Source organism: Spermophilus citellus (assembly GCF_964194105.1).
Source record: "Spermophilus citellus genome assembly, chromosome: X".
NCBI lineage: Eukaryota > Metazoa > Chordata > Mammalia > Rodentia > Sciuridae > Spermophilus > Spermophilus citellus.
The window spans coordinates 18,365,624-18,380,158 of NC_138190.1; the positions used below are offsets into that span (position 1 = coordinate 18,365,624).

At 36.8% G+C, this 14,535-nt stretch overlaps 1 protein-coding gene across 2 annotated transcripts in view; it reads right to left on the minus strand.

Moving 5' to 3' along the window:
* Positions 1-14,535, minus strand: part of APOO (apolipoprotein O) — a 55,139-nt gene that overhangs the window by 33,997 nt on the left and 6,607 nt on the right. For both annotated transcript variants that reach the window (XM_081277995.1, XM_081277994.1), the window contains exon 2: positions 2,350-2,457. In XM_081277995.1, the coding sequence (XP_081134121.1) occupies positions 2,350-2,457 (108 nt within the window). The remainder of the gene's footprint in view (positions 1-2,349; positions 2,458-14,535) is intronic.

The window sequence follows — 14,535 nt, forward strand, 5'->3', positions numbered from 1 at the left end:
AAGGTAAAACTGTACCTCAATTTATTCAAAGGAAACAGAAACTGAATACCCAAATAATCAGTGGGAAGTACAGACAAAAAAAGAATCTAAACAATGTAAAGAAGATTTCTTGTTTGATTATTTAATGTATACTAAGTATCTACTTAGGATTTTTACCAGCCAAGAAGCAGAGAGAATCAGATCTCTGATTTCTTTAAGAAAAATGTGAATATTTTCTTGGCTTGATCAAGCAGTCCAGAATCAGGAAGGCTGCTTAGAAAAGTGAGTTGCAGTTGGGCATGGTGGTACATGCCAGTACTCCAGTGGCTCCAGAGGCTGAGGCAGGAGGATTGCAAATTCAAGGTCAGACTGATCAATTTGGCAAGGCCCTAAGCAACTTAGTGAGACCTTGCCTTAAAATGAAAAATAAAAGAACTAGGGATGTGGCTCTGGGCTAAATTCAATCCCTAGTACCAAAAAACAAAAAAGTTAAGCTCTATTTATAATCTACTGGGACATGGCAGGTTCCCCATTAAAAATTTATAAAATATTTCTTAATTTTACCCTTAGTTCATCTGTTAAAAGTTCAATACCACCATTAATGTTCATCTGTTGAAAAAGCCGCAGTTTACTAATTTCTCACAAAGAAAACAAACTGTAAGGAAATATATTTCTTTTTAGTTATATATGATAATAGAAATATATACTATGGCATAATTATAAAAGCATGGAATATAATTTCTTGTAATTCAGTCCCCAGTATTTCTTTCTTTCTTTGGTACTGGGGATTGAACTCAGGGGCACTGGATCACTGAGCCACATTCCCAGCCCAATTTCGTATTTTATTTAAAGACAGGTCTCACTGAGTTGCTTAGCACCTCACCATTGCTGAGGTGAGGTGCTAAGCAACTCAATTGGTTCCACAGCTTAACTATTGTGAATTGTGCTGGCTTTGAACTCTGGGATTACAGGCATGTGCCACCATGCCGGGCCAGTCCCCAGTATTTCCCCTTCCCCTCCCTTCCTTCCACCCCCTGTTGCCTTCTCTCTACTTTATTGATCCTCCTGCTATTTACTTATTTTTTTTTAATTAGTATCTTATGGATGTATGTGATGATGAGATTCACTGTGGTATATTTATGTATGTACATGGGAAAGTTCATTCCACTGACTTTCTCTATCGCACCTCTCCTCCCTTCCTTTCATTGCCCTTTGTTTACTCCTCTGATCTTTCTTCTATTCTTTTTTTTTCACATCCTTCCCCACCCTTATTTAGGATTAGCTTCCACATATCAGAGAAAATATTTGGCTTTTGATTTTGGGGGGACTGGCTTATTTCACTTACCATGATAGTCTCCTGTTCCATTCATTTACCAACAAATGCCATAAAGTCAGTCTTCTTTATGGCTGAATAATACTCATTATACGTGTGTGTGTGTGTGTGTGTGTGTGTGTGTGTGTGTTTGTGTGTGTGTGTGTATCACATTTTCTTTATCCATTCATCTGTTGAAGGGCACCTAGGTTGGTTCCACAGCTTAACTATTGTGAATTGTGCTGCTATAAACATTGATGTGGCTGCATCACTGTAGTAAACTGATTTTATTTTTAAAATTTTTTGCAGATGGACAGAATACTTTTACTTTATTTTTATATAATGTTGAGAAGCCAGTGCCTCACACTTGCTAGGCAAGTATTCTGCCACTGAGCTACAGCCCTAGCCTAGTATGCTGATTTAAAATCCTCTGGATATATACCAAGGAGTGGGATAGCTAGGTCCTATGGTGGTTCCATTTTTAGATTTTTGAGGAATCTCCATACTGCTTTCCATAGAGGTTATATTAATTTGTAGTGCCACCAACAATGTATGAGTGTACCCTCCTCCTCACATCCTTGCTAACATTGTTACTTGTATTATTGATAATTGCCTTTCTGATTGGAAATGAAATCTCATGTAGTTTTAATCTGCATTTAATTGCTGGAGACGTTGAACTTTTTTTTTTTTTTAATATATCTGTTGACCCTTTGTATTTCTCCTTTTGAGAAGTGTCTGTTTAGTTCCTTTGCCCATTTACAGATGGGAGAAAATCTTTGCCACTGCTAATCAGGGCATTAATATCCAGAATATACAAAGAGCTCAAAACACTTAACACCAAATGAAAAACACAAATAATCCTTTTAAATATCTTCTAACTGTGCTGGGGTATAGCTTAGTGGTAGAGTGCTTACCTAGAATGCACAAGGCCACAGCACTGCAAAAATAAAAAAAATAATTATCTTCTAACTATCCTCCTGATATACAATTTGTAAAATCTCTTCTACAGTAACTAAGTCAGATGTCCAAAATATATCACTGCATGAACAGCATGTTACCTCATCAACTTTCATGGAATTTTTGTGAGGCGCATCCTTTTTTGGTGCTGCATAGACTCTGAAGGTGAGCAGGCTCAGGCTGGCTGGCCCCACGGACCTCTGAATTACCTGAAATGCAGAAGCAATTTTCAGCCTTCTATCCATGCTACAAACCAAATATGTACAACATGACATATTCATAAGCTCAGCCACTCCTGCCCTGAAAGACACATACAAGCACTCCATGAGAAGTAAATGTATTCCTGAAGTTCTGAGGAAGTCAGAACCCAAAATACATTTTTTCACAGACATAAAATTTCAGCTCAGCTTTATCTTGATTTTCACAAGATAATAGTTTTTAAGTTTCTCTACCTAGGCTTTCCAGTAAAAAATTAAAAAGATATAGCTAGATAAATAGATATTGAATCTTTGGAACATGTTCAAAACCAACTCATCATCTTTCCCTAAGACCTGCCCTTCTTTCTCCATTTCCTCTCTCAGGAATTGTGACAACCTCATCAGAAACTCTGAAGTTAGCAATTTTCAAAAATGTAATACATTGTTATTAACTATGTTAGTCAATAGACACTATGTTGTACAATATAGCTCTCAAACTTATTCTTCCTGTGTCTAACAGAAATTTCTTATTCTTTGACCAACATCACTTCAATGCCCTCCCCCAACCCTCCCAGCCCCAGCAGACCTTTCTAATATCTGCTTCTATTAGTTCAACATTTTCAGATTTCATAAAAAGGTAAATATATGAAGAAACATGTTAATGACCTTGATTTAGCCATTCCATAATGTACACATATTGCAAAACATCATATTTAGTACACAATAAATGATTTTTATTTTCCCATTTATAATTAATTGATCAACAATTTAAAAAGGAAATTCTGAGGTCATCTTCACCACCACCCTCATCCTATGGGTCACTAAATCCTGCCATTCTGCCTATTAAATAATCTCAGTGCTACTTTTTCCTATGTATCCCTTCCTATACAATCTTTCCCTGGACCCTCATTTCTTTCCTGGATTATTTTAGCAGCATCCTTAACTGGTCACTGGCCCTCTAAGGATTAAAACCACCAAACAAGAAAGAATGATTTTTCTTTTTTTTTTTAATAATGATTTTTCTAAATGACAACCTTGATTATGTTCTATAATCAATAAAGACCTTAAAGCCAAAAGAAAAATGGTTATTACTTTCAATGGTATAAAAACAATTAACCCACTCTGAAGTATTAAGTGTTCATGTTGAAAGGTCTTAACTTCAATTAAGATCTTTTGGTATTTATTACCTTGGACTTGTACATCAACCAAAAAGTCTGTTATGACTGACCACAGCCGCCTTCTCTAACCTCATCTGTCACTCCACCCTTGCCCACAAAACCTGAACTCCCTATATTTCTCTCATGCTGCTTTCCAGCTTCATGGGTTCACGCATGCTGATTCCTCTAAAAATTCCTCTACCTGCTTTGTCTTTCGGTAGAATTGCCTAAGAGCAGGGAGAATGCATGTTTTTATTTTATTTTTTATTTACCCATTTACTTACTTCTATTAAATTCTCCCTACCACACTGGAATCACTTTTAGGATGAGACTGTGTCTTAAATATTGCTATGGCAGTACCTGGCACATGAGAGAGACTATTCACTGCCTGCCTCAATGAGAAACAGAAAGAGGTAAAAAAAAAAGAGTAGTTGTCTTGTTCTATCTAGTTAGGCATGACAGCATAAAATAAATTATATTACTAAGATTTTCAGTGCCTACAATGTGAAAGATGAGACTATCCTGTAATACAAAATATACAATGCTAGATAATATATAACAAAAATGTCTCTTGAAACACACACCTAAAGTCATGTACACACAAAAAATAAATTCTCATATTTCAGAAAAAAAGAGCTGAAAGCCATAAAGAAAAATGGTTATTACCTTAAATGGTATAAAAACAATTAACATACTCTGAAGTATTAAGTGTTCCTGTTCAAAGGTCTTAATTTTAAGACAATGTTCCTACAGATTTCTTTTGCTTCTGCTGATATTGGTCACTGTGGTTTGTGTGCATCACAATTATTCAGCAGGACCAGCAATACTTGATCCAACCTAAGGAAATCAATACCCCTCCTAGAAAATTGCTAAGACTTTCAAAAGGGTCTGGTTTTTAAAAATTCAGTTTTGATTAATCAACATGTAGCTCTTTACCCACCCCTGGCCTCTTTTAAAGAGGACAGGTCATCTGATGCTTGAGTCACCCAAGAGTTCTAAGCAGTTTCCATGGAGTCCCTCCTGAGCCTGAAATAAAGGCACACAGGCTGCTGGTATCTGGAGACATGAATCCATTGCTTTCTGCTTTCTGTGTCTGGTTGCTTGAACTGGGGACTTTGCATGGTATTGAGCTGGCCCCACCTCAGGACTTTGTTTCCCACCCTCCCCTTATCTGCTCTAGCTGCTGCACCCCTCCTTACTCCCCCATCTAGCACTTGTACCTCAAATCACTAGGATCCGCAGTGTCCCATCTTGTCCTTGTTTCATATCTTGCCTCAGGTTGACCTTTTTCATTCTCAATTGCTGTGTTCAAACCTTACTTTTCACATGTTATATTTGCCTTCTCATGGTCTACCTCTTCGGTGCTCTTTCCATTTTTATGTTCTTTTTTCCCCCTCAGTGCCAGGGATAGAACTCAGGGCCTTGTACATCCTAAGCAAACATTACTACTGAGCTACCCCAACTCTCACTTTTATGTTCTATTTTGGTACCAGGGATTGAACCCAGGGGCACTTAGCCACGGAACCACGTCCTCCAGCCTTTATTATATATTTTATTTAGAGACAGGGTCTCACTAATTTGCTTAGGGCCTTGCTAAATTGCTGAGACTGCCTTTGAACTCAAAGTTCTCTTGACTCAGCGTCCCAAGTGCTGGGATTACAGGCATGCGCCACAGCGCCCAGCTAACTTTTAAGTTCTTAATGAACATTCTCACTCACATCTTTGATTTTAAAGCTCAAAGCATTTGCCTTTTTTTGAGACAGGATCTCACTAAGCTGACATAGCTGGCCTTAAACCTGTGATCCTCCTGCCTCAGCCTCCCTAGTTGCTAAGATAACAGGTATGTGCCACCGCAATTGGCTTCATTTACATTTTTAATATTAAATTTTTAACTATTAATTTCTACTGTATTTTCCCCCTTATCTTACTCATTTTTCTAGATTTAATATTATTCTAAGTCTGCCCCCCCGTTACTGCCTAAGTTGTTTTCTTCTTTCTTTTCTCCCATTATTTTTCCTTCCAAGATGCCCAACTCCCATCCCACATCAAGAAGTGTAACCACAGAGTGGTAGCATGGAATAAATCAGCCCCTGTAGAGTCCGTCTTAGCTTTAACAGGCTCTTGACAGATTAAAAAAAAAAAAAAAAAAGAGGAAAAGCAAACCTCAACTGGAAGACTTGAGAGATCCACAAATGCTCTCTCCATAGAGAGCACATAATTTACTCAGGCTTTTTCAACTTCAGTACTATTAACATTTGGGCTAGATCATTCTTTGTTGTGGGGCTGTCCTGTGCGCTGTAGGTCTGGCCACATCCCTGGCCTCTGCCCATTGGATGCCAGTGGTACCCCTCCCAGTCACAACAGTCAAAAATGTCTCTAGACATTGCCAAATGCCTCCTGGGGAGACACCCCCACATTAAGAACCACTGGTTTACTTGAATAAACATTAACTTCTGACATCTCTCATCATCCAGACTTAAGGAAAATCTCCATGTTTTAACTCATGGCCTTAAATCTAACACACAAGTGAAAAGCAGAATAGTCTCCACTCAGAGATGAAAGGGAGTGAACTCAGAAGGGACTATTCTGTAGTGAAAGAAATGAACTATATCTTAATTGGGGTACGGGTCACACAAAGTGTATGCTTTTGTCAAAACTCAAATTGTATATCTAATATTGTACAATCTTAAATCTGTGAATGTAAACTTCATTTTAAAAATATATAGCTTCAATCTGTATTTGGGGTGAAAATGGGAGTTCAAAACCCAATTTGAGTCAAATGTATGAAAGATGATATATCATGAGCTATGTAATGCTTTAAATAATCAATAAAAAAAGAAAAAAAAATATATAGCTTCCAGCACACCTCATCCATGCTAAGTTCATGCCAAGATAAAGATGGGAACTTTAGGCCAAGGATTATTCTTAAAGAGTCAGCCACACACCCAACCATAATAAGGAACTAGGTAGTACTGCCCCATGTGATGTATGGAAACCCATAGAAGCCTCAGTAAAAAGTTCATTGATGCTGATGTACTCAACACCTTGGGGAGTCACCCCCAAGGGGGGTTTTCTTGGTGGGAGACTACTCTACCCTGCCTCTGCATATGTCCACCTTCCCTACTCTAGATTTGATGAGTCTGGTTTGGAGATCAAAGCCACACCTACTCTGTTAAGAGCTGCATCTTTCATGAGTGCTAGGTTATAGACTAGATCCAAAGGCTGTGTTTCTATAGATCCAACCCCTCTGGACTACACCCTTCAGTTACTAGTTGACTCTTGGGATTCAGATGGTGGTGGCAGGGATCACAAAGGATGGTCCCCAATGTGCTGGTTTGTCTGAGTTTTTTAATATAGTTATGAGATCCACAGTCATAAGGTAAACTGAAATTTGGCTCAGATAGAGTTAATGACCCTCAGCTCTGCAAAACTCAGGAATGTCACTGAATTTCTTGGCTCAATGTGACTAAATCTTTCTTTTTAGTGATTCTATTCCTCAGCAAGATATCACTCTATCAAAGTACATTCTCTACCTTAGACTCTATCTTTCAACATTTGTTTTATTCAGCCCACAGGCACCTTAATTGTCAATGGAAACTGAGCAACAAGATTGGCCTTTGATTAGTTGTAGCCCTAACATTTGCTATAAAGGGGTAGGCTGCCATTATCTTAAAAGCACTCATTTGCTTCTTTCACTCCACTGAAGCTTGGCAAGGACTGATGACTGCAAAACAAATCTAGCCAGGTAAGCAGTGTTATATATGATATAACAATTACAAGAGGTCAACTGGAATTTCATTTCAAAAACAAATGCTCAATGCACACCTACTCCATGTCAGGCAAACTAAGTATATGCAATCCCTGCTTTACAGAGCTTTCAGGAAGCTTGAGTTTATTAAAAAAGACTCAATTAGTATTCTAAAAAGACTCTGGCATACTTGAGTTTATCCTTCAGCTCCAGCAGCAAGGGTGGGTTCCTGAACACAGTTAACCAAGATATAAACCTGGTGAGGCCGTAAACACTCAGATCATAATGGGTACCCAGAAAGCTAAACTGTTTTTGCTTTCCAAGTAAAAGAGCATTGTCCAGAATTTTCTAGCTCCAAGACCATATTCTGATTGTGTCCTGGTAAAATTGCTTTAAAAGACAAATAAAACTCCTCAATCTAAATAAGACATTCCAAAAATTATTCAGACTCTAATGAATGATGGGGCTCAAATCCCTGATAATGTGCTTTTGTTTTCAACTCTATGAAGTATCCAATCTTCTCCTCCGCCTGAGGTTTGCAGTGGATACCCTTAGCAAGCTAGGTAGTGACTTAGAAGGAATACAAGGACTCCTAGAGTATCCTAGGTATACTAGCATGTTCCATTTGTTAAAAAAAAAAAATCCCTTATGATCTATGTACTTTCATATATGGCATATTATAACACACAAAAAAAACTTGCTTTATTGATTTTATCCCCTTCTCCCTTCACTACTCAAACTCATCTAAAACTATTCTTCCCAATGCCACCAATGGCCCCACTGGATAGCTGGAATCCTGTCTGCATGCTGAAACTGGTAACCAGCATCTTCAAACTTTTTCCTTGGCTTCCAGAATTCTTCTTTGCCCCTATTCTGCAAGGTTGCTTCTAGGCATTGTGTTCCCCTGAACAGGCCCTAGGGTTGACAGACTCCTTTCCTTTTCACACTCCAGAGCAATTTCATTTAAATCTAGGTCTTTTCCTCCCACACTTGTTATCAATAGCCAAATCAATATCCCCCTGTCAGTTACATGGCACATGCCTGTAATTCCAGCAGCTCAGGATACTGAGGCAGGAGGATCTTGAGTTCAAAAACAGCCTCCAACAACTAGTGAGGTGCTAAGCAACTCAGCAAGACCCTGTCTCTAAATAAAATATAAAAATATGGGGATATGGCTCAGTGGTAAAGTGCCCCTGGGTTTAATCCTTGGTACCAATACATACATACATACATACATACATACATACATATCTAGACACACACACACACCCAGGCCTGGATTCTGCCTAAGCTTGGGCTCATATGTCTCACTCCCTTATGGACATTTAACATATAGGTTATATGACAGGCATTTCAATTGCTACTTCAGATCAGACCTATCCAAAAGTGACCCCCCATTCTTTTCTTTTTCTAAATTTTTTTTTTAGTTGTAGATGGACACAATGCCTTTATTTTATTTATTTATTTATTAATGTGGTGCTGAGGATCGATCCCAATTCCTCACACATCTTAGGCGAATGCTCTACCACTGAGCCACAACCCCAGCCCTGCCATTTTTTCTTGAGGTGATGAAAGGTACTTCATGAATATGTGTGAGTGTGTCTGTATGTGTGTATAAAATCTTCTAAAATATATATATATATATATATATATATATATATATATATATGGAGTACATCATCATATTTTAAATTTATCTTTTTCCAAAAACCTAATTGTCTCAGATTCTCTCCTCATTTAATGCTTCCACAATCCATACAAAAAACACCATCAAAGCAACTCTTTAGTGAAACAATGAAAACAGATTTCAAAGATAATACGAAGTGATTCAGGCCTCCATAGGGACCAGTTATTCACCCTCAGTTGGTATAACTGATAATGTGGAGAAAGAAATTATAACACCACCTGTGATAAGTGTACTAACTGACAAGGAGCAGAATTTACACAGAAGACAAACTAATGTACCACAACCAAAAAACTCTTGGAAAAAACACAGAAGGAGGCAAAATCAACAATTAGAAAGTTTATAAATTTTTTTTAAATGCAAAGTCACCCAACAGACTGGAGGTTAAGAATCAGTGCCACGGGGTGGGGTTGTGGCTCAGCAGTACAGCGCTTGCCCAGCACATGCGAGGCCCTGGGTTTGATCCTCAGCACCACATAAAAAAATAAATAAAATAAAGGTAATTGTGTCCAACTACAATTTAAAAAAAAAAAAAAACAGAATCAGTGCCACTAGGAATGTCCTCTACAAGAAGGAGTAACAAAAGAAACTAAAGGTCTGGAACATGAAGATGATTTTCAACATACCACAATCTTTTCAGCTACACCCATGAGTAGAAATGATCAATACACAAAGAAAACTTGGAAGACCACTTAATGGCTGCTACTTGAGTGATATAAAAAAAAATTCTCAATCAAGAAGTTCTGGGGCTGGAGATGTGGCTCAGCGGTAGCGCGCTCACCTGGCATGCGTCAGCACCACATACCAACAAAGATGTTGTGTCCGCCGAGAACTAAAAAATAAATATTAAAAATTCTCTCTCTCTCTCTCTCTCTCTCTCTCTCTCCCTCCCTCCCTCCCTCTCTTAAAAAAAAAAAAAGAAGTTCTGTGTCGGGGGTGGGGGTGGGGGTGGGGGCTACTGGGAATAGAACCAATATTTACCACTGAGCTCATTAACAGCCCTCTTTTTTTTTTTAACGTCTTTAGTTGTCAGTGGATTTTTATTTTATTCATTTATTTATATGCAGTGCTGAGAATTGAACCCAGTGCCTCACACATGCTAGGCAAGTGTTCTACTACTGAGCCACAACCCCAGCCCCTCCCAGCCTTTTTTTATTCTTTGTTTGAAGACAGTCTCATTGCGTTGCTAAGGCTGTCCTCAAACTTGCAATCCTGCTGAGTAGCTGGAGTTACTTACAGGCATGCACCACCCAATGTTGTTCTTTTTTAATATACCAGAAGGGGTCTCATGACTCAAAATAATTTGATATCGAAAACTGCATAGGGCTGGTATATAGCTCAGTTGATAGAGTGCTTGCCTCGCATGCACAGCCCCTGGGTTCAATCCCCAGCACCATACACACACAAAAAAAATGTATAAATGCTGGGGATGTGGCTTAGTAGTAGAGTGCTTATCTTGTGTGTGTGTGAGGACCTGGGTTCAATCCCAAGCACTGCAAAAAAAACTGCATAAACAAATTTAATGCTTTAATCATTTCATTTAAGCTATTATTTTACTCAGCTGTCATATAACTTATATATTAAGACATGAAGTTCTTTCCAAAGTTGTTGCATAATATAATTTTTAAAATCTCTGTGGAAAATAAATGTATCAGAGGATATTTTAAAAGCAAATGGCATCTAAAATTAGTCCCCTATTTACAGAAAGGGGCACAACCATATTCTTTTTTGCCCAAATGTTATACTGGTTCTTTGATCTTCAACCAACCTTTTCTGCAATAGTTTCCATTCTGAAAGCATTTTTCATTTGAAACAAAATAATTTTAGGGCTTGTGATATTTTAAAGGCTCAGTGGCAGAGCACTTGCCAGCATGCATGGGGCTCTGGGCTCAATCCCTGGAAGGAAGGAACGAAGGAAGAAACTCAGTCTCAGTATATTTAAAATAAAAATGAGAATGCATATTAGAAAATAGCAGTTGTTTCTAAAAGGGGGAAGATGGGAAATTTGTGGTAAGATTCCAAAGATGTTAACGGTGATTGTGGTATTAAAGGTGGTATGGGTAGTGATATTAAGGGTGATTCTTTAGTATTATCTGTATTTCCTAACATTTTTACAATGAATATTGATTTTTCTATATATATATTTTTAGTTGTAAATGGACGCAATACCTTTTTATTTTATTTATTTATTTTTATGTGGTGCTAAGGATCGAACCCAGGGTCTCGCACGTGCTAGGCAAGCGCTCTACCACTGAGCTACAACCCCAATCCTGATTTATTTTAAAATATGCAAAGAACAAAAATGATTAGCTCCTGAGGTTACTTTAAAGAATTTGCCACAAAATATTAAGATAATTCCAAAGAAAGAGGGGTAAAAATGTTTTGCTCTGTGATGTTTTTATATAAATATAGTGACCAGCAATAGTTATGGGAATAAATATATCAAGAGAATAATTAAATCTAAATTCTCAAAATGACAGCTTTGACAGGCATTCATTTGGATTATAAATTTGGGGACACTCATATTTATCAGAAACAATAGAAGCCACAATCATTTCAGTTTGGGCCATAGTAAAGGGGATTATATAACCAATATTTTTCAGAGTTCAGACTTTAAACAAGATTATTTTATGAGAAACTTTCAGTTCTGTAGTTCTGTACTAGAATAACTGATATTTCCTATTTTTCCCCATCCACTATAAACAGACTTTATTTTTTTTGATTAACATTAAACACTATAAACAGACTTTAATCTAAAAAGATAAGCCAAGAAAAAAATGAGGCTGTTTCAAGATTAATATTATCTTCTTCTCACAGAAAATGAAGTTCTATTTTATCTTTGGGAGATAGAATTCCCCACAAAATTAGATCAACAAAGCAAAGAAAATATATTTAATCTATAATTGTTTCATTTTCTACTTCTTAAAAATAGCTATCAAGTTCTATAAAATTTATGTAGAAAAATAATAAACTTGTGTGATAAACAAGAAACCTCAGGACTGAAAAATAAGATAGTTATTAATTTAGGCAGGTTTTGAGTTATCCAGTTGGTCTGAATTGGTTTCAGAGACTTGGAACACTGATGATATGTAATTTAGCAGGTTCCAAATTTATTTCAAACTTCCTCATCCAGACAGAAATTGATTGCTGCTTGCCTAAAACTCCCAAATATATCCTTTTTTCCTCCCTCTTGGAATGGGTCCTGAGATCCATTCAGTCTCTTTTGAGTTCAGGGAATATAGAAAGGAAAAAATTGTAGGGGAACATTTATTTCAAGTCTTACTTTTCAAATGTGTCTATGTTTTCAAGCAACTAAAAACAATGTACAGGGTCGGGGTTGTGGCTCAGTGGTAGAGCACTTGCCTAGCATGGGTGAGGCACTGGGTTCAATCCCTGGCACCACATATAAATAAACAAATAAAAGTATTGTGTCCATCTAAAACTAAAAAAAAAAATTTAAAAAACAATGTATATAAATTAATAGGGGGCTGGGGATGTGGCTCAAGCGGTAGCACGCTCGCCTGGGATGCGTGCGGCCGGGTTCGATCCTCAGCACCACATACCAACAAAGATGTTGTGTCCGCCGAGAACTAGAAAATAAATATTAAAAATTCTCTCTCTCTCTCTCTCTCTCTCTCTCTCTCTCTCTCTCTCCTCTCTCACTCTCTCTTTAAAAAAAATTAATTAATTAATTAATTAATAGGAAAAGTTCTGTCAAAGTAAAATTTATCTAGACCCAAGTTTCATTTCTTAATAGACTATATGCACAGAGAACTCTGAACTCTGGTGAGTAATGCCTCCAGCATCATCTCAGCTATTCTTGTGCTTTTTCTTCTGTAAGGAAAATAGGAATACAAAAATTTTTTGAAAGACAATCATATGCAAGACTCAATTCAGCTGATTATAATCTGAATTCATAATGAAAATCTCTGCAAAAATAAGGCATAAAAACAAGAAAAATAAATATCTGGACTATACACAGCAACTCTAACAGAGTTCCCAAACAGTGTGACCGATTCCACAAACAGGCTCAAAATCAATATTTGCAAAGTGACGTAAATTAACAACAGACAATTTAGGAAACTTGCTGGAGTTCTTGTATCACTTTTTGCTCACTTACCCATCTAACCTATGTCATAATATGACACATTAATCAGCCCCTCCAATAGTAAAGCAGATTCATTTCAGCCAGATAAAGAAAAACAAGTTGCTATTTCAGAAGAACTGAATTTATGGAATGAGGAAAAAGAGAAGAAAAGATCCTTTATTATTTTCACATATTGTATTTAAAAAGACTGTTCAAAGGAATGAATAGACATATCTGAAAAAGAATCTACTGGTAATCCCTCCCAAATAAGGAAATGAACACACACTTGTGAATCTCTCTTTAGCTTTCACAGAGGGCTTCTCATCCTCATGGAACCAAACAAAGAAGTCCTTAAGTGGGAGCCAGTGTGGGCTTTGACTAAAACACACTGAATTGCTTCAAAGACTCAGAAAGAAGTTAGAAGACAAAGGATGACTGTACTCAAAGCATATTTAAAACAAAATTCACCCAAAATATAATTATACTATCTATAATGCATAAAGCTATAAAATCATGAAAACACAGCTTAATATTCAAACTTACAGGCATTTAGTATATTGAAAACGCTATGACCCTTACTCTAAATTCTTGCTTCTCCAAGTTTCAGTGTATAATGAACACAAGTTTAAAAAAAAAAACACCACAGAAAGAAATTGGCACTGTTGAAGTCTTCTAATAAAACTGGCATGAAGCTATGCAAAAATTAGGAAAAACCCAGAAAAAGCAAAAAATAACTTCCAAATTGTAAAACATATCGTTAGATGTGGATTTTTTTTTCCTCCCTGAAAATAACTACATAAAGTTCCATGTTGGATGAACTAACTGTAAAATTTCATTTAAGCATTATTGGGGAAAAGGAACTGATACAAACTCGATTCTTCTATTTAAAAAACATCTTTTGGCACTATTGCTGTTGTATTATAAATAATCAACTTTAATCTTTTGAAACAGATAGGTATCTTGCTACAGAGATTTCTTATGTATATAATTACTTGTGGTAACTTTCCATACAAATATCAAAGTTCATTTCTTAGCCTCTGACAAGTTCTGTGAAACACATCTACATATAGATGATAAATTAAACCTTTAAGTCATAAAAGTCTACAAACATGAACAGACCTCATGGGGTAATAAATTCATTTATCATAAATGTCTACTAAATTATCTACTTTTCTCCTCCATTTTGTTTCTGATCTCCCCATTCGTTTAAGGCATCAGTCATCATTCATCTGCTTCACCTCTTCCTTCTATTCTAGTGCTATTTGCAATTGGGAAGCTATTTGCATTTTAGAAGAAGATGGAAGAGTGCTACAGTGGAGAGAATTCACTTCTAAATAAGATGAGAATTTATCTAAGTTCGAATCACTCTGGACCTATAAGCAAAGGGTTAACCTGCAACCATAGATCACTTTAG